Genomic DNA, 25,089 nt, shown 5'->3' on the forward strand with positions numbered 1-25,089 from the left:
TTTTTTATAGCCTATTTTAATAAGGGTTTTTAAAAATGCTTTAACCTCCTTTTTAGCCCACCACCCGCCAGAGGTAGTGGAAAGGAAAGGCTAATAGGGCAACGGGGAATTTGGACCTGTTTAGAAATAGTTCTTTGTCGCTTCTCAGCCTTTTGGCTAAGATCAAGTGTAGAAATAGTTCTTTGTCTCAATTCCAATCTTTGTTGTCAGGATATCATTAGCAAACACCATTCACAAATCAGCAACAGCAGTCCAACCCAGAAGAAACCGAGAAGCTCTGCCAATCGGCTAGAGTCTGCAGAAGTGGAAAGAGGCTGGCAGAATATCACGTGAAGTCATTTGGTGCATTTTTTTTCCATGATGTCAGAAACAATGATGGTCAGCAAAGGCAAGGTGAACCAACGCCACGGCATCGTCCGCTGTCTGTTGGTTTATACTCATCCCTTTTCCAAACATCATGTGTTGTTTTGTGTCCACGCTGGCAAAATGTCACATGCTCTTTTTATGGGTAGTTCCCAGAAAAACACCACGTGTCTGTTCTCAGCAAAACATTTTCCCATGTGTCTGCTTCAGGGAAAACATCCCCTCATAAGACAGTTTCCAGAAAAATATCACATGGCACTACTGATTCTCCAAAGAAACTAGAAACTTCCACTTCAGTTGTATATGTAAAAGATAAATACATTTGAAGAGTTGAGCGTAGATACTTTGGCAAAACCATTCGAAATAAAGACATGTCAGAATTACAATTAGATTACATTGTCAAGTGGCTGGCATATGCAGGTATCTTACCTCTCTACCTTCTCTAGACTTACTTTAGAATCGTTTTTAAAAATAGAAATAATATGCATTATTATATGGTGAGTGGTGCAAGTCACAATTTCATAATTGATGAATTATTGTGTCTGTACATGCCCACGAAACTGCTCATTTTACCAGGACAAAACATTTCCACACCCAGGATAACCAGTCTTCACGGGTGAAGCCTTCCTAATTCTACTAATTCAACCAGAAGTGAGCTCTTATCTGCCTTCTAGCACTTGTTCAGCAGTTCCATAAAATGGAACCACTGCAATGGATATATATATATATATGTATATTATATATATATATGTTTGTAAATATGTCCTCGTGATTTGTCCACTTCTGCATGCATCAGAAGTATTTTGGACACGGCATTCTATCAAAGACTGTATAATAGTTTACTCTTCAAGCATCTGATGACATTAGGGTTGTATGATAATTAAAGTGTGCACCCAAGTTCATATGTAAACTTAATGCTCAAATTAATAGCTTTTGGAGATGAAACGTTTGAGAGATAATTCTGGCTAGATGCAGTCATGAAGGTGGAGCCCCATGATGTGATTAATGGCTTTAAAGGAGAGAGGCCAGAGCTTGTATTTCTTGTTATCTAGCAATTTAATGTCTCCTGCCATGTTATGACACAATGGGAAATCCCTCACAATCCCTCACAAGCTTCTGGCACTTTCCCAAACTAAAAGAAAAATCTCTGTTCTGTTACGTTTACTAAGGTGCTTTTGGTTATTGGTTAAGTCCAATTTTAGCAGATGCTGTCAAACATTTTTTTTTTTTTGAGTTTGAAGCAGTTTCCACTCCCACCAGAAAAAAATGAGTGCTCCCAACACTTGGGATGGGTATCTTATTCATCTTTTTTCACCTTATTAAGTTTTAAAACTTTTTATGACACAAGCTTTAAGTATCAAAGTCAAAGACAGGCTAGCAATCGTATTTCTCACTCTCTAAATCTGTAGCCCTTTGAAAACGATCAAGGCCACTTATTTCTGTTGCTATCTGAAGTTTCAAAGTAAACACAGCAGCATGAAAGGTGTGAAAATGTACTCTCCACGTACACATGCTCCTATGCTGTTCTGCGTGGTCAAGGCTCATGACGACGTAGCATTTGTTCATGCATCGAGCGCATTAACGTTCTGCTTGATGCCAAAGTGACTGTCATTAGAAACTCCTTACACTCGTGGGAAAATTTTAAGTGCTCCAATTGGAATATCCACATGTATTTTTCAGCTTTCGAGGAACTGTATCACATTCCTGAGATTAAACTCCCTTAAAAAGAGGAAAAGTGTAGTTTGGTCTGTGGGTTCATGAGGTTTCAATCTTAAACGACTGGCCTCACTGATTGGTATTTGTGGTCAGACAATACATCATTCTAGGCTTGTGTGGCAGGGGCCAAATCTTCACCTCCAGCCGAGGGAGGGGGGAGCAAAGTCCTAGTCTCCTTCAAGGACACATGCTTGACTTAAAACCTCCAGCCTCCCCATTAGACTCTGTCATTTACAGGTTTCATGACAAGGGCTGAGGACCAACTAGTTACCACACAACTTATCAGGTTGTTGCAGATGCAGGACATTGAGGAAAGTTACACAATCATCATATAGTTAAGTCTAAGATAGGAGGCCACGAGTCAGTCTACCTACTTGCAACCCAGGTTCTGCTACAGTGTCGAGAAAGATTTTTTGTGTTATTTATTTATTAAAAATTGGTTTCAGTGATAAGACTCCATATGCTACTAAGCAGGTAATTAAAGGAATGCTTGTATGAAACTTTCAATAAATATCAGAATAGTTAATATTGTTTGGAGGGATGGAGGAAATGTGTTCGCATGAAGGTTCAGTACGGAGATGTGGACAATGTGCTGACACAGATCTGTGCTACACACCAAGGTTCTTTGAGGGTCTCCTAATCGTCTGTCGACTCACTATTCCCTGGACATTTACTGATTTTGGTTAAAGTACAGGCCATGATGTAATACCTACATGTAAGAAATTAAAAACATGATAGAATTAAAGCTTAGTTTCCTCTCTATGCTTCAGTTTTCCCAGTGGTAAAAGTAGAATGATAAATAAGGTTATTTTGAGTACAAAATTTATTACCACAGTGGGCATGGTGGTGAAGACCTGGAGCACCAACTTTGAAGGCTGTGGTGAGAGGATCATGAGCTCCTAGATAATACTAAAAAAAAAAAAAATCCTCATCTCAATAAATTATATATGTAAAACTTTATATATGTGCAAATATTGAAAGACCTCTGGAGAGGACCTTTCCCTCAGGAGGAGACCCCCAAGCGCCCAGTGACCGAGCCGAGGCCACTCGGATGCAATCAGCAAGAGGGTTTATTGGAAAACACAGGTACCTGCGGGCACACAGTCTCTTCGGAGGACTTGCTCGCCCAGCAGCTCCAGCATGGGGCTTTTATAGGGTTTGGGGAAGCAGAAGCGGGCGTACAGAAGCAGATGCATAGTTATGGGGATTGGTGGATTTAAACGAGGCATATAGACATGTTCACATATGATTGGTTATTTCACATGATGAGGTAATAAGGTATAGCTACACACATTGGCAGGTTTGAATCATATTCGAATGAGGTTGTAACATGGTAAAAGAGTCCTGAATGTCGGGGGCTGGGGGCTTATCCCTTCCTGCCAGATCCGGTACTCCTAGTCTGTTCTGTATTCCTTTCCTTTTATGTTCTGTTAGTTTTTTTTTGTTTTTTTTTTTTTTTTTTGGTTCTTTTTTTCGGAGCTGGGGACCGAACCCAGGGCCTTGCGCTTCCTAGGTAAGCGCTCTACCACTGAGCTAAATCCCCAGCCCCTGGTCTGTTAGTTTTAATGGTGACTCGGCCCTAGGTATCTGGGCGTGCCTGGGCTCGTTCAAGCCTGTTGCAGCTCTGAGTTAAGACTCATGGGGTGGGTCTTTCAATATAACATGTGTAAACATTTTGTACACTCCCAGACACATTAAATGGCAGCTAAATATAATTGTTGTAAATGTTGGGGAATTAACTAAGCTGAATGGTAGTTTAAAGAATGTATAATTTTCAAGTATCAACCAAAATTCGACTCATTTCCCAAGAGACCACTGAATGAACTTCTGCAACCTATACGTACAGGTTAGCTGTTGGTTCTCAGATATTTTCCTTAATGAATCTACTTGAGAAAGCAGTTTTGAAGGGAAAATAAGCAGTCTCCAAAGGAAAGCTTGTTTTAAAGTATAAAAGGAGGTAATACTAGGGGTGGATTTCATTGGGAGTTGAATTTTCTCCACTCAAGTCACTTTTCCTACAATGCTCCTGGGGCTTTCCTGACCCTGTTCCCCATAGCGTCCTCTGTTTTCTAAGAACTTCCTGAATGAGGATTTGCCGCTACCTGCAAGCAGGAAACTATGGCGAAAATAACTTTATGTCAGTTTTGTCCTCTCTGACTGAATCCTGACATATCCGGTATTTCCGGGGAGCAGCTGCTAAAGGGAGACTTGAGAGCTCGCTCCCCGACACGCCCACCAATGAAGGTGTCTACGTTTCACGAGCTCCAGAGCACTCTGGGAAATATAGTTTCCAAAGGTCGAGAGCAACCGCATAGGCGCATGCGCGCTGAGAATTTCTTAGCTTCTTCCCCATAAGCGGCCGCGCTGCCACGCATTCTACGGTCCGCGGGCAGAGGCTTCTGGGAGTTGTAGTCGCTGGCGGTGGGCGCCGTCGGTAAGGAGACGTAGCTTTCGGTGCGGTCCACTTCAGCAGTTGGTTCCCGGCCGCGGCGTCACGGTCAGTCAGCGTTTCGGTGCCCACCGCACTTCTCCTGAGGGTGACGAGGATTTCCCGTGGCTGGGCTTTTCCTGTCCCGGGTGGGCTCCTCGTGGGTCGGTGGTTCATTTCTGGCCCCCGTCCTTTTCCTCCCCGCTCGTCGCTCCAGCCTGGGTTTGGCGGGGACTGGCCCTCGGGAGACACAGGGCCGCGACCTCCTCAGACCCGGTTTCCGTGTCGCGCGGTCGGTCCGCATCCAGCCTCGACTTCGCGGTCGCTCACGCTCCTTCTCCTCCTTTATCTCTTCTCTGCAGGGATGGACGCTTCCTGGCGCCAGGTGGCCGCTGGCCGAGGCCGAGCCCGAGGAAGGGGTACCGCAGTGCCCCTCTCAGGAAATGGAGTCCCTCTTAGCGGCGCAGGGGGAGGGCGAGCCAAAGGGTCTGGGGGCGCGGTGCCCTCGGCCCCCGGCCCGAGGAGAGCAGCAACTCCGGGCCCTGCGGGTCACAAGCAGCGCTCTGCTGGAGGCGAAGCCCCGCAGCCCCTGTGGGTCGGCGGTGAGGATGGCTCAGGTGAGGATGGCTCAGGTCCCCTCCGCCCCACCAAACTCCCCAGTCACTTCCCAGCTTATCGCTGGCTGCCAGGGCCCTCAAGTCTCATTCACTTTTTAACTGCTCAGGGAGTTTAGTATCAGGAATCTTCTCGGATTCAGGCAGATTTCCATCTCATCTCTTGCATCCTCATTTTAATTGGTATTGCCTTTGTTACTTACCTTCCTGAATGGTGTGCAGCTGATTTGGTTAACTCAGTACACGGATCGCCAGAGTTTGCTTTCTTTTAAAATCTACAATGTTTACATCTGTTGTAAAGTAAGACCTTGTGCTAGGCTAAGGTCTCAGAATCCCATTTACGTGCAGATCGGGAATTCCATTCTTCATTAATTAACTCTGCCCTCAAGACTAGTTGTTGATAGCCGTCTTTACCAGGCTACCTGACTTTTTGGACTGTCTGAGACCTCTTTGGACCTGTAAGCGCATTGGTTATTTTTGACCCATCCCTGTTCATAAATTCCATGTCTTTCCATGATGTATCAGGTGTTGCCACCGTGAATTTGCCAATAGCTTTGGTCCAAGATCTTGTTTTAATGCAATGTAGAGAGTATTTAACTGTACCTAGATAAAAGAGAATGGTCCCTGAAAGCATTTTGTGTTTGCCATGGGCTTTTCAGAAGACTTTTACAATTTTTATTTCTGAGATTACAGTATAATTGCATCATTTCTCCCTTTCTGGTAGGAGCAGAATTGAGCCTCTGTGTGGGGTTTCTCAGGGTAACTTGAAAGTTAGTTTGCGTTGATTTCACTTGCAGTGGTCAGTTTATCATAGAGGTGAAGTGTGCTATTGAGAGACCTAGGAGCCAGCTGGTAAGCTTGCTTGGATTTTGTGGGTAGCAGGAAAGCAAGCATTCTCTGTATGAGTAGTTGACCTGTGTGTTGAAGGAATAAGGTAAGAAGACTGCCTGGTCACTTTGTGACATTTCTCCAAATGTTGCTAGGTACATATATGTCCCAATTCAGCTTTTTTTTTTTTTTTTTAAAAAAACATCCCCCAACCCCTGCCAGGGTTCATTCCCAGAGATTAACGCCATCCTTGTAATGTTGAGTTGTCTTACTGCTCTCCTTCTTCCGTGTTCTCAAAGATTTCTGAAGTAAGCATCATATACATTGTCTTCCTTCCATACCTGAAACAGTCTGTTTCAGTTGATAGTTACCAATCAAATTAGCTGAGATAAGGAAAGGAAAACATTTCCTTCAATAAGAGGGAAATAAAGGGTAAAATATGTACAAGTACAGATGTGCCACTGAAAGTGAGATTTATTTTGATAGTCTTATCAGTCCGACGTATGAAGTACGTTTTTAATTAGTGAATTAGAATAGTAAATTTAACATTCTCTTACTGTGAGCACCAGTGCATACAATTCAGCAAGCTTGTGAGTCTTTTCTTAAAACACCATTACTGTCTATTGCACTTGTTAACTGGAGCACATTTGCCAGGATTCCTACTCTCAAGAAGCTGGAGTCTGGTTGAGAACAAGCGCTGGGAAGTTATCTGGTTCTGTTTGGTTGTTGTTGTGTAATTAAGTAGCAATGAGAAGTACAGAGTGCTCTAGAAAGGAGATCAACTCAGATGTTATTTAGCATCCTTTCTCTGGAGAGTAGCGGAAGAACACTTCAATCCCATTTTACATTGTTTTTGGAGTGAAATTGTTAGATGTATATTTCTTGTGTTACCATTTGTGTGACCCCAAAAATGTCAATTTCACTTTGAAAGCTGGAAGGTTTTGAGCTTCCTAAGAAACAGCTAATAAATGCAGTAGATAAACCATGATTATTGTCACCGTAAGGTGTTGGTGGGCTGGACTGGGTTCCTGAGACTGGTTGGAAGAAGCACTACCCTCTGTCATTCTGGCCTGCTTCTACTGAGTACATTCTCCCATTTCATGTAAGTCATACTGTGTAATGTATTTTAATGATTTTCTTTATTTACTTATTTTTAACTCTTTTACTATGTAGCTAACTCTGCCTGGCCTTGCATTTAGAGATCCACCTACTTCTGTCTCTTAAGTGCTAGAGAAAAAAAAGATGTATGTTACCATACCTGGTTTGTATAATTTTTCTTCTTTTTCTTTTAAGTCTCTCTATTATGTAGCTTTGACTGTCCTGAAACTCTCTATAGACCATACTGGCCACAGAGGTCCACCCTGCTCTGCCTCCGGAGTGCTGGGATTAGAGGCATGAGCCCGTGCCTGGCTTGTGCAGTGTTTCCTTTTTTTGGTTGGCATGTTTATTTCGAGACTGACCATGGAGCGTTCAGCACCATTACTACCTTAGATGTGTCAGTTGTCTGTATCCACCACACTCAAGTCTTTTGGGTAGTTACTTCCAAAGTTCGTGTTCTAAAACTGTGCTGTTTTCTTTGGCTCTGTGCTAAGGAATTAGGTTTTCCCCTCACAGTTTATAAGAAGATAGAATGTTCTAAGGGCGACTTTCAAATGTGGGCTTAAAATTGATATAGTAGTCAAATAACCTGGAATCTGACTGATCCGAGGGGTGGGGGGGAAGAGGTGCCATTCTACACCATGCCATGGTTTGTGAGGACGCTGATTTGCAGAACTGAAACTTTTGTTTGTTTGTTAAGCAGAGCTAATATCTCAGAGGAAATTTGAGGAGATCAAGAAGGCCAATCAAGCTGCAGCCAGAAAGCTCGTGGAGGAACACTGCAGCTCTTCCTCTGAAGAAGAAGAAGGGGATGAAGACTTTGAAGGAAAACAGGGGAAAATTGTTGCTAATACATTCATAACATACACCACTCACACAGGTATTGTTGATTTGGACATTTTCACTCTTAAGTAGAAGAGTATTTCTGATATTGCTTAGTTATAATTTAAAATACTACACAGAATCATTTTTAGTGTGGTTGTCTTGTGAAGCTGAGGACATTTTGGTATTTAAATTATATGTTGTTAATACTAATCTCTGTATAAAGTAGATTATATGGCAAGTATCCTCTATAACCTTAACTCCCAGAGAAATAGGCAGGGTAGGTGGTTACTGGCTGTGATTCTGTTGGGCCACAGGGCTTTCAGGGACCCCTTCAAGGTAGTCTTCATTTTCTTCTCCTTTTTATCATATTAAAATTGCCTTACAGTCCTTTTTGTTTCTTGGCTTTATTATTGTAGTTTCATATCTTATATTTGATATTCCTACTGTTTTTAAAAAATTAAATCTTTAAAGGTCTTACATGTATATTCAGTATGTGTATGTTTGGGTTGTGTTTAAAGTATGCCCCTCCTTTTATATAATATGAGAGAGGGCCATAGGGATACTGGTATGTGTGCTTATTAGAATCAAGTAATTAAATTGTTTCAAAGATCAGTGTCAGTATTCTTACAGTTTCTAAATTGTATATTCATGTCATTAGAAACATTAGAATTTCTCAGTACTTTTATGGATATATTTCATGCTGTCTATATAGTCTTATGTTAGTTACTATATGCTTATAGTCTGATCTAGTTCTTTAAAATCTTGTTAGAGCTAGGAAAAAAAAAAACCCAGAAAACTTTTAGGAAATGGCTCTTCATAGGAGAGAAGATTCTCCTAAAATTACACAATTAGTAAGTAAATGGAAAGTTGGCCTAAAGGTGATTTACTCCGCTTTTGACCTTTATTGGGCCTGTTGGGTTTTCTGTGTAAATGCAGTGTGATTCTGAAGTAGAAGAGATGGCCGCACTTGGACTCGTTTATGGAGGAAAATCAGGAGACTGGTTAAAAGGACACCTCACAAGCCAAATTAAGACTTGGAAACACTGATTGGTGTTTGACACATTCACGTTGACTCAGGCTTTCTCTTATGGAAATGTGTATGTCGGTGGGAACGGGGTTGGGATGGTGTAGCACTGTGTGTCAGATAGTATGTGCTGTCTAGGAAATGTCAGATAGTAGGTGCTGTCTAGGAAATGTCAGATAGTAGGTGCTGTCTAGGAAATGTCAGATAGTAGGTGCTGTCTAGGAAATGTCAGATAGTAGGTGCTGTCTAGGAAATGTCTAACACGTTTTGTATGCCTGAATATTAGAGGTTTTCTACTATAGCTGATTTTCTTCTTTCCCTGTCTTTTAAAAGCAGTTCTTTTGCTTAAAAACAAACCAACAACAACAACAACAAAAACCCCAAACAAATCTTGTTTTCCTTTATGTAAGGTCTTCTGTCATAATTCCACATCAACTCTTTTATATTTGTCACTGATTTGCTCCTTAGTTATTACAGAGTGCCTTACTGAGAACAGGACTGCTAGTACAACAGGGTCAAGCATAGCAGACTGTATGTTAGTAGAATGAAGGTAACTGAAGGATATTAGAGTTAGTAAGACTGATGACTCAGGTAATGTGCCCCCTTCCCCAACCCAATCCATCTTACTTTTGTTGCTTTGTGAGTTACCCGTATGTCTTGATGAAATTGCACAGCTTGATAGGCATTCTGTAAGAAATTTCCCACATCTCCTGAGGAATTAAGGAAGTTCAGCTAAAATGCCAAGCCTAACAAAATAAAAGCTGATGAAAGCAGCTTTAAGGACAGAGAAGTTCCTGCTGCTGGATGATATCCAGACTAGCAATCTCAGTCTCATGGCTGCTGTCTTTAGCATACATAGTAGAAAATACTATGGTTTGCATGCTTTACAAGATTTTTTTTGCATAATTAATACTTTGATTCTTATTCTTGTATATTCTGTACTTTACATATAATAAATTAAGGAACTTGGAACAGTTACATGTTTTAATAAATGCGAGAGTAATGAGATAGTGCCCGTATCACACTGGTGAGTGACCATCTCACAATGCTTGTACATTCCCAAGAACCTCTCCCATTTTTCTGGTCTCAGGCTTTGCATTTCTTTGATTCTTCTCTCTTTCTATTTATTTCTAAAGAGAATGTGGTCTTCACTCTCAGGCACCTCACGTGCCTGAGATCACTTTCCTTGTTTTCTTATCCTAGTATCTCTCCAGTCTCCTAACTCAGAAATGTGTGCACAGAGTGGTACATAACATTGGCATGAGTGAGACCACAGTCTAATTGTCACCAAAGCCTCCTAGATTTTTTTTTTTAAGATTTATTCATTTATTTTATGCATTAGTACACTGTGGCTGTCTTCAGACACACCAGAAGAGGGCATCAGATTCCTTTACAGATGGTTGTGAGCCATTATGTGGTTGCTGGGAATTGAACTCAGGACCTCTGGAAGAGCAGTCAGTGCTCTTAACCACTGAGTCATCTCTCTAGCCCAGCTTCCTAGATTTTACGTGGTAAATTTTAAACATACTTATTTTTGAAGCAGGGTCTCATCATGAACCTCTGTCTGGCCTAGAACTTGATGTTTACTCCATGGTTACCTCCTTATTCAGCCTGATGATTTCTTCAATATCCCTTTTCTTCCTTTACACTAGTGTTACCTATTACAGGCCTATATTACTGATGTCTGGCTATTGTTAACATTCGACAGAAGAAAAACTGAGACGCATTAGATAACTTCCCACAGTTCTAGCTGTTTGGTTTGCTCTAACTGCCTTCATCTGGTACTTTCTGCTCATTCCAGTCTTGCCTTCCTTAAACTCACAATTCCTTACTTGCCACAGTGGTCGTTTTAGAATATGTGACCTCCAATGTCTTGCTATGTCTTCTGTGACACGCTGGGTAATGTAACCAAAGTATAATACAACTTTGAAAGGTATGTTACCTGAATTTTGTAGAGATAAACTTACTTAGTTTGTAAGACTGTACCGTCATATTTTAACATTTAAATTGTATGCCTTAACTGTTAAATTGTATGAATAAGCTGCTGAAACATTTAAGATGTTACAGATTTTTTAAAGCCAGTTTTACTGTAAGCAGTATAACCATACTGAATGTAATTATTCTGTTAAGGATATTTTAGAAAGTTAAATGCCAATTTAAAATGAAACATTTGTCTTTAGTAATTTTGTAAGTTTAGAGTGCTCATTAACACTGTAAATGACATTTATATTTATGTTAATGGTCGGGCAGATGTTTTTAAGTTTTGCATTTAGTTATATGATTTTAGAAAATGAACTAAGATTCTTATTTAGTTTTACTTTCTGGCAACAAATTTTGATTTGAACTAGATTGTTGCCATAGTAAATTCTGTTCTTCTATAATCTTATATGATAGACCTACTTTTCTTGGAAATTCAGTTTGTGTTGAATCATTTTAGCTTTACTAAAGGCATGTAAACTTATTTTTCTTACATGAACATAACTCGAGTTAAGGCCCTTTCCATGTCTTTTGTACTTTAGTGTGCTGCTCTGTCATTCTTTTATTAACTTTTCTTTCTTAGACCTTTCAGTAAAGCACAGGATAGGGATTGAGGACTCACTGAGTAGTCAGACTGAAGTCACTGAATTTTTCTGTCTCGGATGTGTTGTGTATAACATTGATGTAATGATAGTTTATCCTGCTTGGAAATAAATACTTGTTTAAAGGACATAAAGTTCTTTAATTTTTTCCCTAAAAAATCTTATTGTACTGTTTATAGCAGTTTAAAGAAGCATGGCTGCTGTGTGCCAGTAACTCCAGCATCCTTTCTCCATCGGATTTATTATGAGTGCTTTGTGCCAGCCTTCCCTTCAGTGGCTCACATTTTGTTTTCTTCCATTCTTCAGTTTCTTTCTGTTTTATTAGCTGTCATATTGGTCTGGTCAGTGGTTCTGCCTCCACTACTTGTTAAGGCGGAAAGAAGGCCAATGAGAGGGGAAATGCCGCTGATTCCTGATGTGGTAACCCCTTGTCAGCTCATGGAGCATGCATTTGTTTTCTTGTGTTAAGCTCTGGGGTTTTAAGTTACATTTTCTTCAGTTAAAATTGCTTAGCATTGGCCATGTAACATGATTGTTGGTGAAGTGTTGTTTTCAGATGTTGTTTACTGTGATGTTTTCCATTTTTAATTTTTAAGATGGAGATGTACATGAATTGGAGAAAACAAAACAGTATCTGAATGAGGCTTTCCAAGCAGGGGCTATGACGTGCCTGATTTGTATTGCTTCAGTGAAGAGAAACCAGGCAGTAAGTCTTCCTGTTAAGATATCTGGTATGATATCCCCCAAGTAACATATCTCACGTTTTCAATACTTGCCATTTATGCTTGTCTTTCACTTATGCTTGTCTAAAATTTTTTATTTGACAATATTATATGTGAGTAACCTTCATTTTGTTAGTCTGAAAAAAAATGCAGGATTTATCCCTAGGAATCTTTTTAAGCATCTTTAAAATTCTTATAATTACTGCATTGCTGTGATGTAGCCACAGCCTAGTGCATGCTGGGCAAATGGCCTACGACTATGTATCATGTTTTCAATGGGTTTGAAGTAAAGGTCGTGTGTTGAAATAAACATGGTCTTCCGAGGAACTGGAACATGAGAACATGATAGTGACACTCCAGTTTTATTAGCTGCTTCTAACCAAGCTGAGAGCACCCATGGGGAATACTGTTGTAAGACCGTTTGCTGGACTGTGAAGCTAGCATAGGTTTAAAAGGCACTTAGGAGGCAGTTGAAGAGAAGTGACAACTGAGTGTGACGGGCTCAACCAAGACACCATATTAATTCTTTCCTGGTGAGTAGCATTGCTCAGAGAAAGGTGAGGGCCAATGGAATGTTTCGGTTGTGTAGACTGAAGCAGAATTTTAATATACTGTGGTTGGCTAGGACAGTGCAGCTGAGGTGTTGTCATACTCAGGGTCGCATCTTGGTTTCCTGTGATTTCAGCTGCAGGGGTGAGTAGTATGTCCACAGGAGAGCTGGGTCTCTGTAGGGTGCTTCCTTGTCCCCATCTTTTCAAGGTTGTCTGTCTACTCTGGGAACCGAGTCAGCTACTATTCAGGAACAGTGCAGCACTGAGGCCTTCATGTTGCCTGGAACAAAATTCTTCCAGGGAATTGGTGAATGTCCCAGACTCCTTAGGGTGTTCGTTAGAGTTAGAATAGTGTGTTTACAGGTTTTTTGTGTTTCATTTTTTAAAAAGGCTTCCTGTAGCCTTAGTAGTAATGAGTTCTACAAAATACCATTATTTGGCACTTTTTCTTCCTTGTCTTGTCATTTCCCTAGGTTATTTCAGGAAGGCTTTTGGAGAATCAAAACTAAGGGATTAGCTGCTTCTCTTTTTTAATGCTGCTGTCTACTTCATAGGACATGTCAGGTTTTTTTTCTAATAGTTGTCATAAGGAGACCAGAACTGAGTTTTTTCTTGCATCAAAATGTTGGTAGGTTTAGAAATTAATTTACTATTACTTCTTAGAGCTTAAAAGTTGGTTCTGTGTGCCACAGTGGATCTGGGGGGTCAGAGGACAACTGAGTGAGCTTGTTTCTTCATTATCTTTGTGTAGGCTCTGGGGCTTCAACCCAGGTTTCCACACTTGCACAGGAAGTGCCTTTAATTCTGAACCCTAAGCTTTTATATTATATATATTTTCACTTATGGTTCATTTTTTTTTAAATTTTGTGTTAAGTGTTAACATAGACGTATAGGTTTTATATAACAAGGATGCACGCACACACAAACACACACAAATTATGGACAGGAGTTTTCTGTTGTATTGCTTAGAGCTGGGAATAATAGACGTCTACCAATCTATTATGAAATTGATGAAATTATGATACATAAATCTATATAGTAAGATATATAGGTGTATTTGACAAGAGTAAATGTTTATATCATGTTTTACAAAAATATTTTATCAGTACCAGTATATATATATATACATATATATATATATGCATATGTGCACACACACATATAAACCTATGTGTATATGTAAAATTAGAGATTATTCAGATTGTTAGATATAGTTTTTCTTGCTAATTGAAAATTAGTGATTAATATTTTTCTTTCAAATCTTACACCCTGAATTATGTTTTGTAAAGATCATCTCTTCTATGACATTTGGAGTTTGTTTTGATTTTTGTCTTTATGTAACTTGAAAGATAATTCAGTGAATGACAATCATTTTAAAGTATTGTATAACTAACAGAAATCATATATAGTTAACTTTGACACCTTCGTCTTAGGTTTGGAGCTGTTCAGGATGTTTCTGTATATTCCACATGCCCTGTATTCAGAAGTGGGCTAAGGACAGCCAGTTTCTTGTATCTTCTGTGACAGACGATGATTTTGGAAAGAAAGATTATCCCTGGCCATGGTAATTTTTTCCTTTTTCATTGGGTTTTAAGTTATAGAATAAATAAATAAATAAATAAATAAATAACCTTCTATATCAGAGGTTGTATTGTTGGAAGCTTCTGTTTGTTTTCCTTGTACTTGTCTAGTTTATGAAGATGGAGACCGTGGTAATGTTCTTCTCCTTTCAGTTTTTTTGTAATACTAGTATCCGTCAATAATTAATAAATCATCAGCCTATGTTTTTTCTGTGAAACAAAGCTTCAGCATTGCTTCTAAAGGACTTGCCTATGAGGCGGAATGAGAATCATTCAAATTTGTTACCTCTCTCCCCTGAATTCCTGTTAGTACACACTAGTGTGATATTACTCATCCACTAGATTATGATTATATGGTTTCCAGTTGTCTTCAGTCTCAAAATCACATGTATTATGCGATATCATTAATTTATCGATGTTGATTTTACGGCTGTGTTTATTGCTGATTATTGTACCTTTGTCTTCTGTTATGTCTGAGATAAAGTAGAGAAGTTAAATCAGTTGTCTTAGCTAGTAAAGAGTGGTAGATTCACTGTTGATAAAATTAAACGTTAGTTAGGGGACATTGTATGCTTGGTCTTTGTAACTTTAAATTTAAAAGGTAGTGTTCTTTTTTCTAATATCACCCAACTCGTATAACTTTAGGCCTAATAAAATCTCTTTTTTGGGTTGGAGAATGGCTTAGCGGTTAAGAGCCCTGACTTCCAGAGGTCCAGGGTTCAATTCCCATCAACCACATGGTGGCTCACCACCATCTGTAATGGGATCTGATGCCCTCTTCTGTGTGTCTGAAGACAATGACAGTGTACTCACACACATAAAATAAATAAGTAAATCTTTTAAAAAAAATCTTTTTTAGTCACATCTTCCATAATTATCATAAATACTAAGATATTTGTAAAATTGCAATTTAATTTTAAAAAACATTTTAGACATGGACATTTCTTTCTAAAAAGTAATTCGTGGCAGTCTTGAGGTTTTGTCCGTTTCCCCTGAGGATGCCGAAGCTAGCCGAGAGCAGCAGTGAGTTCACACTCCTCCCGCTGAGAAGGGGCAGAGCTGGGAATTGAAGGCTAGGATTTATTCTTTTCCCTTTAGACCCTTTGTGCTCACCAACTTTGAAAGAGTTTAAGTTCAGGTCTGTGCTTGGGTGTTACTTGGTGGAGGGGTTTTAGTGCTGAGTTGGTGCAGAATGAAGCTGATACTTGGAGCTGTTTAGCGACCTGAGCCTCACATGTACCTGCTCTCACTTTTGCTCTGTTCACTTCTGTTTTAAGCAGTGATTTTTCTGGAACTCAGTGTCCGTTACCAGAATGATGAACGGCTGCTGCTTTCTTCCCAGACCTGAAAGATTAAAGTGTAACCGTCTATGTAGTTTCCCCTCTTTCTTAGCCTTTACACGGCTACTCTGAATATAGTAATTGAAGATAAGTGGCTATTTAAGGACTGACTTTGTTTACTTCTTGTCTGCCAAGGTGTAACCAGAACCTGGTGAAAAGTTATAATAAGGTAGTTATTTTATGGAAAGGAACTTACACGGTGTGTTTCTAAGATAAGTGCTTATTGACTAACAGGATAAGGCCTTTACTTGTTGTACTCTATCATTAAGTAAAACATTCATTTCTAAACATAAGCCCTCCCAAAGTAGGTCTGAGTCAGTGCAGGTGAGCAGTGTAGTACATTGTCAGCTGCTTGCTATCTAAACTCACCTTGTTTCATTGTAGCTATAACAAAGTCATTTCTCTTTAGAGGACAACATAACATTTTAAATAAAATGTAAGCTATTTATAAACATGAGGTATGACATTGGTTTTCAATTTTACTTTAAAAACTGTATTCTATTTAAGTGTGGCCTTGTACACTTGTGTATGTTGTTTGTCTCTACGGGTGTGTGCCCTGGAGAGGTCAGGCATTGTGATCCCTGGACCTAGAGTTACAGGCTATTGTGAGCCACACGATATTGGGAAACCGCTCTCTGCAAGAGCAGCTGAGCCATTTCCCATACCTTGTTATTGAAATTTAATTATGACAACAAAGGTGTTTTGGTTATCCTGAACATTTGTGTGGTATTTATTTGGAAGCACAGCATGTTCTCATGACAATGAAAATGCATTGATTTTTATGCAGTACAAATGTAAATGGTGATCTGCAGACAGCCTGGTATAGAATATTGACTGTACTCAGTTGTTTGGGAAGAGACAGAGTTTAGAACATCTTTTAGGAGTGGCCTGTGATGTTTTTTCAAGTGAATTTTTGATAGACTTGAAGGTTGTCATTCCTAACACCCACATCTACTTTGATGTTGTAATGTATAACTTACTCTGCTTTAGCAGAGAAGAAAAATAATATTTAATTTTTCCTTGACACTAGTGAACTTGAAATATGTGTACTTTGTGTTAGAGATTGAGCATAGCAAGTTGTCAGAGCTGGAGAAACGGCTAGTGTTTAAGAGTTGCAGAGGACTCAGTTCCGTTCCCAGCACCCATAGTGTGGCTCACAACTGTCTGCAACTCCAGTTCTAGGATACCTGGTAACTAACGCTGGGTTTCTGTAAGCACCAGGCATGTATGTAGGCAGAATATTCATAAAGTAAAAAATAAATACACCTTTTTACATTCAATTTTTTCCTCTTAATTTTAGGATTTTGTTACATATTTTTCTTGTTATATGTAGCTTGTGTATAACCTGATTGCTTTTTTCTTTTCTTTTACTAATATATTTTTGTTTATAGACTCTGTAACAAAACTTTTAAAACCAAGCTTTATATAAATCTGAGTAAATATTGCAGAAATGCAGTCTGTAGGAATTTTGGCTAAAAGTCTTGGCTAGTAGAAAACGAATGTTGCTTACTTTGTGGCTATGCTTTGCTATCTGTTAATGCATAGCAGCTAACTACATGATGTGTCCGGTTTATAAACGTACAAATATGGAAAGAAGGTGAGTGTGGCCAAGTCTTACGCATAGCCTCACCTCATGGGCCTTGGGCGCTTGTGTTGGAGAGTGTGAGTATAAAATAGTTCCTTATTTCAGGACCGTGTATTGTGCAGAGATTTTAGTAAGAATGTATTTTTTTACTTAATGAAAATTTAAAGTATAATCTTGTTTCTGTTGTCTCCTGTTACTTTTAATAATGGAATTAATATTTTATTTTTTTGTAGTCCAAAATGTAGATTTGAATACAAAAGGTCGGAAACACCTAGTCGATATTATTGCTACTGTGGAAAAGTAGAAGACCCACCTTTAGATCCCTGGCTTGTTCCTCATTCGTGTGGCCAAGTGTGTGAGAGAGAATTTAAACCTTCCTGTGGTCATAAATGTCTACTACTCTGCCATCCAGGTGAGTGTAGTTGTTTCTGGGTGGCTGTTTCTTCTTAATGTTGAAGCAAACAAAATTATTCAAGTAGAACTGAAGTTTGCTGTGAGAAAATTTAAGAAAGGACTACCCTTTAAAGTAGCAGTGAGGGACATGGTGGGAAGAAAATGTAAAACTTGTAAGTTTTCTTTACTGACTTTTAATCACGCACTCCCCCACTACTTTGTTGCATTCTAGGTCCCTGCCCTCCTTGTCCAAAGATGGTCACAACTACTTGCTACTGTAAGAAAGCAAAACCTATCCCTCGTAGGTGCAGTGCCAAGCAGTGGTCCTGTCAGCTGCCATGTGGGCGAAAGCTGCTTTGTGGGCAGCATTCGTGTGAAAATCCTTGCCATGCAGGTAATGATCATTTGTGAGGAACTCTGGCTTTAAAAAAAGGCAAAGCTGTTTTGTTGCTTTTGATGTTTGTGTACTAATTTGTGATTGTAATTTTAGGAAACTGTCAGCCTTGTCCAAGAGTTAGTAGACAAAAATGTGTATGTGGCAAAAAAGTAGCAGAAAGAAGTTGTGCGAGTCCAGTGTGGCACTGTGACCAAGTGAGTGTTGGTGCCCTCTGAGTGAGTGGGTGGGAAAGAGGGTAGAAACAGGCAACTGGGAGCACAAGTAGTTGTCAGGTTAGTTGATAGGAGGGAAGGAGGAACAACAGGTACAGCTAGTTTTCAACTTAATACCTTAATTACTAGAGGAAAAGTTTTTTCCTCAAAATAAGTTAGTTGCTGAATTTTTAACTCAATGTATAGATTTACCCCACAGCTTTCTCTTTTTCTCTTACTGTTCTCCTCTTGGGGTAGTGCCATTGAGAGAGTAGAATTGTTTCTGTGGTTGGAAGGGGTTTAGTACAGGTTTGAAGTCTGGTGGGTGTTCATACTAGGTTGCGTATACACCTGTCCTTATGTTTGTATGATGCACTCTTTGGTACATAGAAAAATATGCATATGTAAATGTGTGCACATACTGTATATGACTCCTGTGTAAGACTACAGCATAATAATGGGGATGGCATAATGAAGCTGTTTGTGATTGGGTTATGTTTTAGTCTGCCTTTTTGTGTAGTCTTAATCTCTTGATGAGTGCTTTTATTTTAGGTATGTAGAAAGACACTGCCGTGTGGTAATCATACATGTGAGCAAGTTTGTCATGTTGGTGCTTGTGGAGAATGTCCTCGCTCTGGGAAGAGGTCTTGTCCCTGTCAGAAATCAAGTAAGACTTGTTTTAAAGGAAATGTGCTATTGAGCTATTAGAAGACATGGAAGAAATGCTAATGTTTATTAGGAAACGAAACAAGCTAATTTGAAAAGGCTGTATCCTGTGGGAATACAGGATAATAAAAATGCCTTTTTGGAAAAGTGAAACACTGACAGGAGTCAGGGGCCTGGGAGAAGGAGGGGTGACTAGCCTGCATAGAGGCTTTAAGGTGGGAAGCTCCTGTGTGAGGTGTTATGTAGCAGTCACTGAACTTGTCTATAGCCACAAAGAAGCACACATGGAGTGAAGCGTCACCTCACATCAACTGAATTTGAGTGATTATGGTGTGTCGTCAGAAGGTCATCAGTTGTAGCATTCCGTCTGCTGTGCACACTGGGACTTGAGGAGGCCGGCTGCTGCTGTCACTAGGTAGAGCTCACTGTGTGAGCTTAGTTCGGGTTGCTTTTATGGAGGAGTGTGGTAGTTGAGTAAGCTTTCTTGACTCTCCAGTAGGAGTCATCTATAAGATTGATTTTATTACTTGTCATAATTGATTACTAAAGGTGAGTTTTACAGTGTTTTAAGTTTATATTTTTTTCTATTCTGTGAGATTGAACAAATTTAAAAAGAAAATTATGCATGTTGTGGAAATTCCTCAGTTTTATGTCCTCAAACTCATCTCTCTAGTTAACAATTTATGAAGTAAATCATGTAAATGTTTATTGTCAGTAACTTTTGTGTCAAATTTCTTTTTAAGAAACATTAGCTTGCTGATTGTGGTGGTACACACCTTTCATCTCAGCATGTGGGAGGCAGAGGCGAGTGGATCTCTGAGTTGGAGGCCAGCCTGGTCCACATAATGAGTTCTAGGACAGCCAGAGCTAAAATAATAGATGTTGTCTCAAAGGGGGAAAAAAAAAGAAAAGCTTGGCAGGTTTGGCATTGGGAGGAATAGGTAAGAGATTTTTGAATTTGGGTTTAGTCTTACAGGATATTAGGAATTATTTTTGTTAAGGTTTTTTTTTTTTGTCTAATATATGGTTATAAAGGTTTTATAGTTCAAAAGAACTGCCATTCTTTAGGAACTAAAGAACAGGGAACTTTGTTAGTGATTCATAATAATGTGTTTTACTTAACATTTAACATTTTGTCTGCTTTTCAGAGTTTTCTTTGCCTTGTACAGAAGATGTACCAACTTGTGGAGACAGCTGTGACAAAATACTCGAATGTGGAATCCACAGGTGTTCACAGCGTTGCCATCGAGGTCCTTGTGAAACGTGCAGACAAGTTAGTTGTGTCCCATATACTTTCTTTCAAGAGCTATGCACCAAATTATGTCCGAGGAAACTGTTGTGTGTCATTGCTTTCGTAACATCTGTCTCATAATCAGTTTGTGTTATCTAATGTATTGATCTGGAGACCAAATCTGAACATGATCCTTTATTGTTTTTCTTGAGACATGATATACTGTTCTCATTTGTATGGTTCAGTGTGGGGTGGTTTGTTACCAGAAGATATTTAGAATTCTGTTGAATTCAGCCTACATACAATGGAGACAGACTTATCTAGATTTGAGGCTTTAGTTATAGACATTGTTTGGCTTTAAACGTATTACTTCATTAACCAGCTAGGTTACTGAACACTCCCCTCGTCTTGTACTGAGACTAGATATACAGATGTTATGGTTGGAACTACCTATAAATTGTTTTGTTTTCATTATTTTTACTGATTGATACTTCTTAATTCATATGAGGTCCTATTTGGAAGAATAAAGTAAAACAAGTACTTTAGGACATTCATTTTTGTTTAGTTAGTTTTTAATACAAATTTGTTCCTAACATTTTTGTCCTTTTAGTAATTACAAAATTGCAGTGTGGAGAAAAGCATTGCCATTAGTCCCTTTAACATTGCTTCTTGGTGCTTGGCCTAGGAAGTGGAAAAGCAGTGTCGTTGTGGAAAACATACAAAGCGAATGCCTTGTCACAAGACTTACCTTTGTGAAACGAAGTGTGTAAAAATGCGGGACTGTCAAAAGCATCAGTGTAGGAGAAAGGTATGTATGATCAACTTGGGAAACTGATTTAAAAGTTGTTAAATTTTTCTCTTTGGGAAAAAAATCCCATATATGATATGGGAAAATAAATACTTTTAATTTGTTTCTCAAGTAATCAGGAGTGTTTTTTGTTTCTGAATCAAATACTAGTAAATATTCTAGATTAACATTTGCTGTTTGTATTAGTAGGTATTCATGCCAGTTTTTGAATGTGGTTGCACAAATGATTCAGGGGTCTGACTCAAAAGGATCTTGAGGACATCTTGGGCTAATATAGTGTGACTTTGTCTCAACAAAACAGAATAGAACAAAACACCAAAGACTGTATACAGTGTCCTTTCCTCATACACTGACTCAGTTCAGTTTGGGCTGTTTCTATTTTCTGATCGAAGATGCCCCTAGTGGTTTTGAAGTGATAGTGATATTGATGGTCGGCACCTAACAGAGGTGAGACGATAATAGAAAATTATCGATGCTTGGCTTGCAGGAAGTTTGACTGGAGGGCTTTGTTGGGGCTATAGAGTTGTGGCTCTTATGTGTGTTATATAATCTGTGGTGACAGTATTTGTCATTTAATTTGGCTACATATTATTTACTTAGCATGATTATTTAAGTCTGTTTACCATCTTTTTTGTTTGTTCGATGTGAGACAAGAACTCAGTATATGGCTCAGATTGTCCTAGAACTCACTGTGTAGACCAAACTGAGCTCTAACTCACGTGATTTTGCTTGCTTCTGCCTCTTGAGTGCTGGGATTAAAGGCATGAGCCACTACACTTGCCTTAACTGTTAACCATCATGCTAATGATTTTCTGATTATTTATTTGTTCCTTTCTCATTTTTCTTCCCTTGACCTGTTTCTCAGTGGTCCCATTTAATCTACTTTATTTGTCTACTAGCTACAATTCATCTCATTCTCTTTCTTCTCCCTTCCTCCCTCCCTTCTTCCTTTCTTTGAGTGGTTACTATGGGCTTCAAATTCTTTAGAAATTACTACTGTGCATTTTATATTATTTGTTTTGACCTAGTTTATGACACCCCTATGTATTATAACTGTGTTTCAGAAACCCCAAATATGTTGCTTTTATTATTGTTTTAAATAGTTACAGTTTTAAAGGCTTGTTTTAGTGTTTTTTATGTGCGTGTGTTTCTGCCTGCTGAGTGAGTGCAGGTGCCTTCAGAGACAGAAGAGAGTGGCATTAGATCCCCTGGAACTAGAGTTATAAGAAGTTTGGGGCCACCTGATAGACAGGGTGCTAGGAGCCAACCCCAAGTGCTCTTATCTATCTGCTGAGATTTCTCCAGCCTCAGCAGTTGTCTTTAGAAGTGTCTGAAAGAACACAAAGTAGTTCTTTGTAGTTGTATGGATTTCACATTTCTTTTTGTTTAGCTACAGGTTTTCTAGCTTCGGTTTCCTTTCTGTCTCAGGGACTTCCTTAAATGTTTCTTGTGCTGGCCAATTTTTTTTTCACCTTTATATATGAGAAAATGCTTTTCCTTTTAGAAAATACATTTTTTTTTTTTTACCGCAGAACTCTAGTTCTACACTTTTGTCCCCTGTACTTACTGAATGTTGCCCACTGCCTCTTAGCTTGCTTTTTCCTAACGAAGGATATCAAATCTTTCTTGTGTTCTCTTCTTGCTCTCTGAGTGATTTTGAAGAGTTTTCTATAACAGTAGTAATTCTTTTCTGATGTTACTAAGCATAGTGTTTTTCATGTTTCTTTAACTTGTTTTTATTGAACTAGCTTCTAGGATTGAAAGTTTGTACTTCTCATCAAATTTAGACTTTAAACTTGATTTTCTTTCCGTTATCTCATGGTCCTCGGTGCTTCATGACATACATGCTCCTTGAAGTCCCTCAGCACAGCAATGCCCTGTTTTCAGGTTTTCATTCTTTGTAATACACTGGATAATGATCCAGCTTTGTCTTCAGTCTCACCAGTTGCTTTTGTGTTTTCTAATCTTGCTCTCGTCCAGTGTTTTGCCTTAGGTGTGTGTTCACCTTGAGGGGTGGAGGGACTCAGCATAGCGTGCGTGCTTCTGTACTGCATGCTCCCTTCTCGTGGTAGGCGGGTGCCTACTTTACTGTGCTCAGCTGCCAGTTCTATCTGTTCTCATTTCTGTGTCTTCCAATTGATTTTTCTTTTACTCTTTATTATTATATTTCCTTGCTTCCTGACCTGCTAAGGAAATTTTCTATTGCTTTTTAGAAATTACAGACATTTTTACATGCCTTTTTTTCCCTTTTAAGTATTTACCTTTCCTTTAAATACTTTTAAAGGGTTGCTCTGAGGCAATAGGTTACTCAGAGATCATTGGTTCCTTATAGATCTCATGTCTGGGGTTGATATGACCTCAATACTAAGGTAATAACTCAGCATTCTGCTGATGCCTGCATATCAGAAAGTTCTTCCATACTGACTGTTCCTAGCCTTTTGAACTCTAGATCTTGTTCTTTCTTTTCCTTCCTTAGTGCTATTTTGGTTGTGTTGAAGTTATTTCTTGTATGTGTTCAAGCAAAGACTCAAAAGGATCTGTTGTGAAGTTTTCCAAAGATTTCTCTATGCTTTTGCTTTCTTACTATAAGTTGTATCATACTAGCCTACATGAACTATGGATTTATCTGCTCAACTCAAATTACCAGATTCTGCCTGCGATCAATCTTGCAGAACAGCCTAGAAGCTTCGAGGTCTAGGGTAATGTCTTTGTGGGGCTCACCCTCTATGTTTCCCTTCTCAAGGCTGCCTGATTAATCTCTAAAATCCACGACTTCCAGACTCTTGTCAAGTTTTCTAGGTATTTGGACAAGAGGGTATATCTTATTATTGTAACTTTACCATGCATAGAAATGCCAGTTACCTTATTCAAGTCCTGGACCATATAATAACCTTCTTTGTTACTGCTACTAAAACCTTTACCTCCACTGCTATTTAGTGACAGACACATTGCTGCTCACAGATGTCTGTCTAATTGAGTGCGGTTTTACTAATTGATTTATTGCTTTTCAGTGATGTGGAAACCAACTGAATATGAGAAAAGCTATGGAAAGAATTAAATTGACAATACTGATTCTAAGTAGTTGCCTGAAATTAATGAATGAAAATCCAGCTAGGTAGTATTTGTTTCTCAGGTTAGAAATGAAGGAAGTGACAGGCTAAGGAGCCCAGCTTTGCTCCTTTCTTAGTTGTTCTCAGATCTTTGAGAATAGCTGACAGCCTACTCACTCAGCCAATTTTATTTTAATTTAAAATTAAATTAGCCAGATTCATTGTCTGAAAATTGACTGGATTTGATTAAATACTTGGGATAATGTAATTGTCTGCATAGAAAGAAGTGGTGGAAATATTATGGCATAGAATAATTAAGAGGCAAGGACATTTAACCTGGTTTTATTAAAGTGTCATTTTCTACTTAAACTAGTAAATTCTTAATGTACTATTTACTAGAGTAATGTTGATACTCTTGAAAATTTTTTCCTTAGAGTGAAAAGAATCTTTTTGCTTCTTAAAATTCTGTAAATGACTAGGAGTGAATTGCTATGTATGGGGTTTCAAATTTCTCTTCTTTACATATTGCTTTCTCTCTAGTGTTGCCCTGGAAACTGTCCACCTTGTGATCAAAATTGTGGACGGACTTTAGGATGTAGAAACCATAAGTGTCCGTCTGTCTGCCACAGAGGTAAAATTTCACAGTAGATATCATTTTATGTTTGTGTTTCCTCAGTGCTTTAGAGTCAATAAAGAGCTTTCCGATTATTATTTGGGCCTCCTAACACTGGGGAGAGGGTAGACAGTCACTGTGTTTCTATTTTTTGAACCAGGCAATTAACGTTAAGTGACTTAGGTAATGCCCAGGGCAGTGTTATGGCAAAATTCAAACCCAAGTCAATGTAAGTTGCATTGCTTTGTAACACCGTGATGGTAGAGTCTGCTTTTTTCTTAACATTCCCTATGGAAACTTTTTAAACAATAGCTATTCATAGACTTGGTTGTAGTATAAGTTTTTTATACTTTTATGAACTTATAATTAATAAGGGTTATCGTATGCTGGTGATTCTGGGAGATTTTAGTCTCAGGATCCCTTATTCTTTGTGAGACCTTAAACATTTTTCTTAATGTGTGAATTTTATCCATTTACATTTGTTGTA

The 25,089-nt window shown here is 38.8% G+C and overlaps 1 protein-coding gene across 5 annotated transcripts in view; it reads left to right on the forward strand.

Moving 5' to 3' along the window:
- The first annotated feature begins 4,438 nt into the window (after positions 1-4,438).
- Nfxl1 (nuclear transcription factor, X-box binding-like 1) overlaps positions 4,439-25,089 on the forward strand; it is a 41,421-nt gene continuing 20,770 nt past the window's right edge. Inside the window, exons 1-12 of one of the 5 annotated variants that reach the window (XM_063272918.1) lie at positions 4,439-4,576; positions 4,870-5,139; positions 7,751-7,927; positions 12,072-12,181; positions 14,182-14,312; positions 17,487-17,665; positions 17,879-18,040; positions 18,137-18,237; positions 18,787-18,901; positions 20,049-20,173; positions 20,817-20,939; positions 24,530-24,620. In XM_063272918.1, the coding sequence (XP_063128988.1) occupies positions 4,872-5,139; positions 7,751-7,927; positions 12,072-12,181; positions 14,182-14,312; positions 17,487-17,665; positions 17,879-18,040; positions 18,137-18,237; positions 18,787-18,901; positions 20,049-20,173; positions 20,817-20,939; positions 24,530-24,620 (1,582 nt within the window). In that variant the 5' untranslated portion in view covers positions 4,439-4,576; positions 4,870-4,871. 5 annotated transcript variants of the gene reach the window in all.

Source organism: Rattus norvegicus, chromosome 14 (genome assembly GCF_036323735.1).
Source record: "Rattus norvegicus strain BN/NHsdMcwi chromosome 14, GRCr8, whole genome shotgun sequence".
Classification (NCBI taxonomy): domain Eukaryota; kingdom Metazoa; phylum Chordata; class Mammalia; order Rodentia; family Muridae; genus Rattus; species Rattus norvegicus.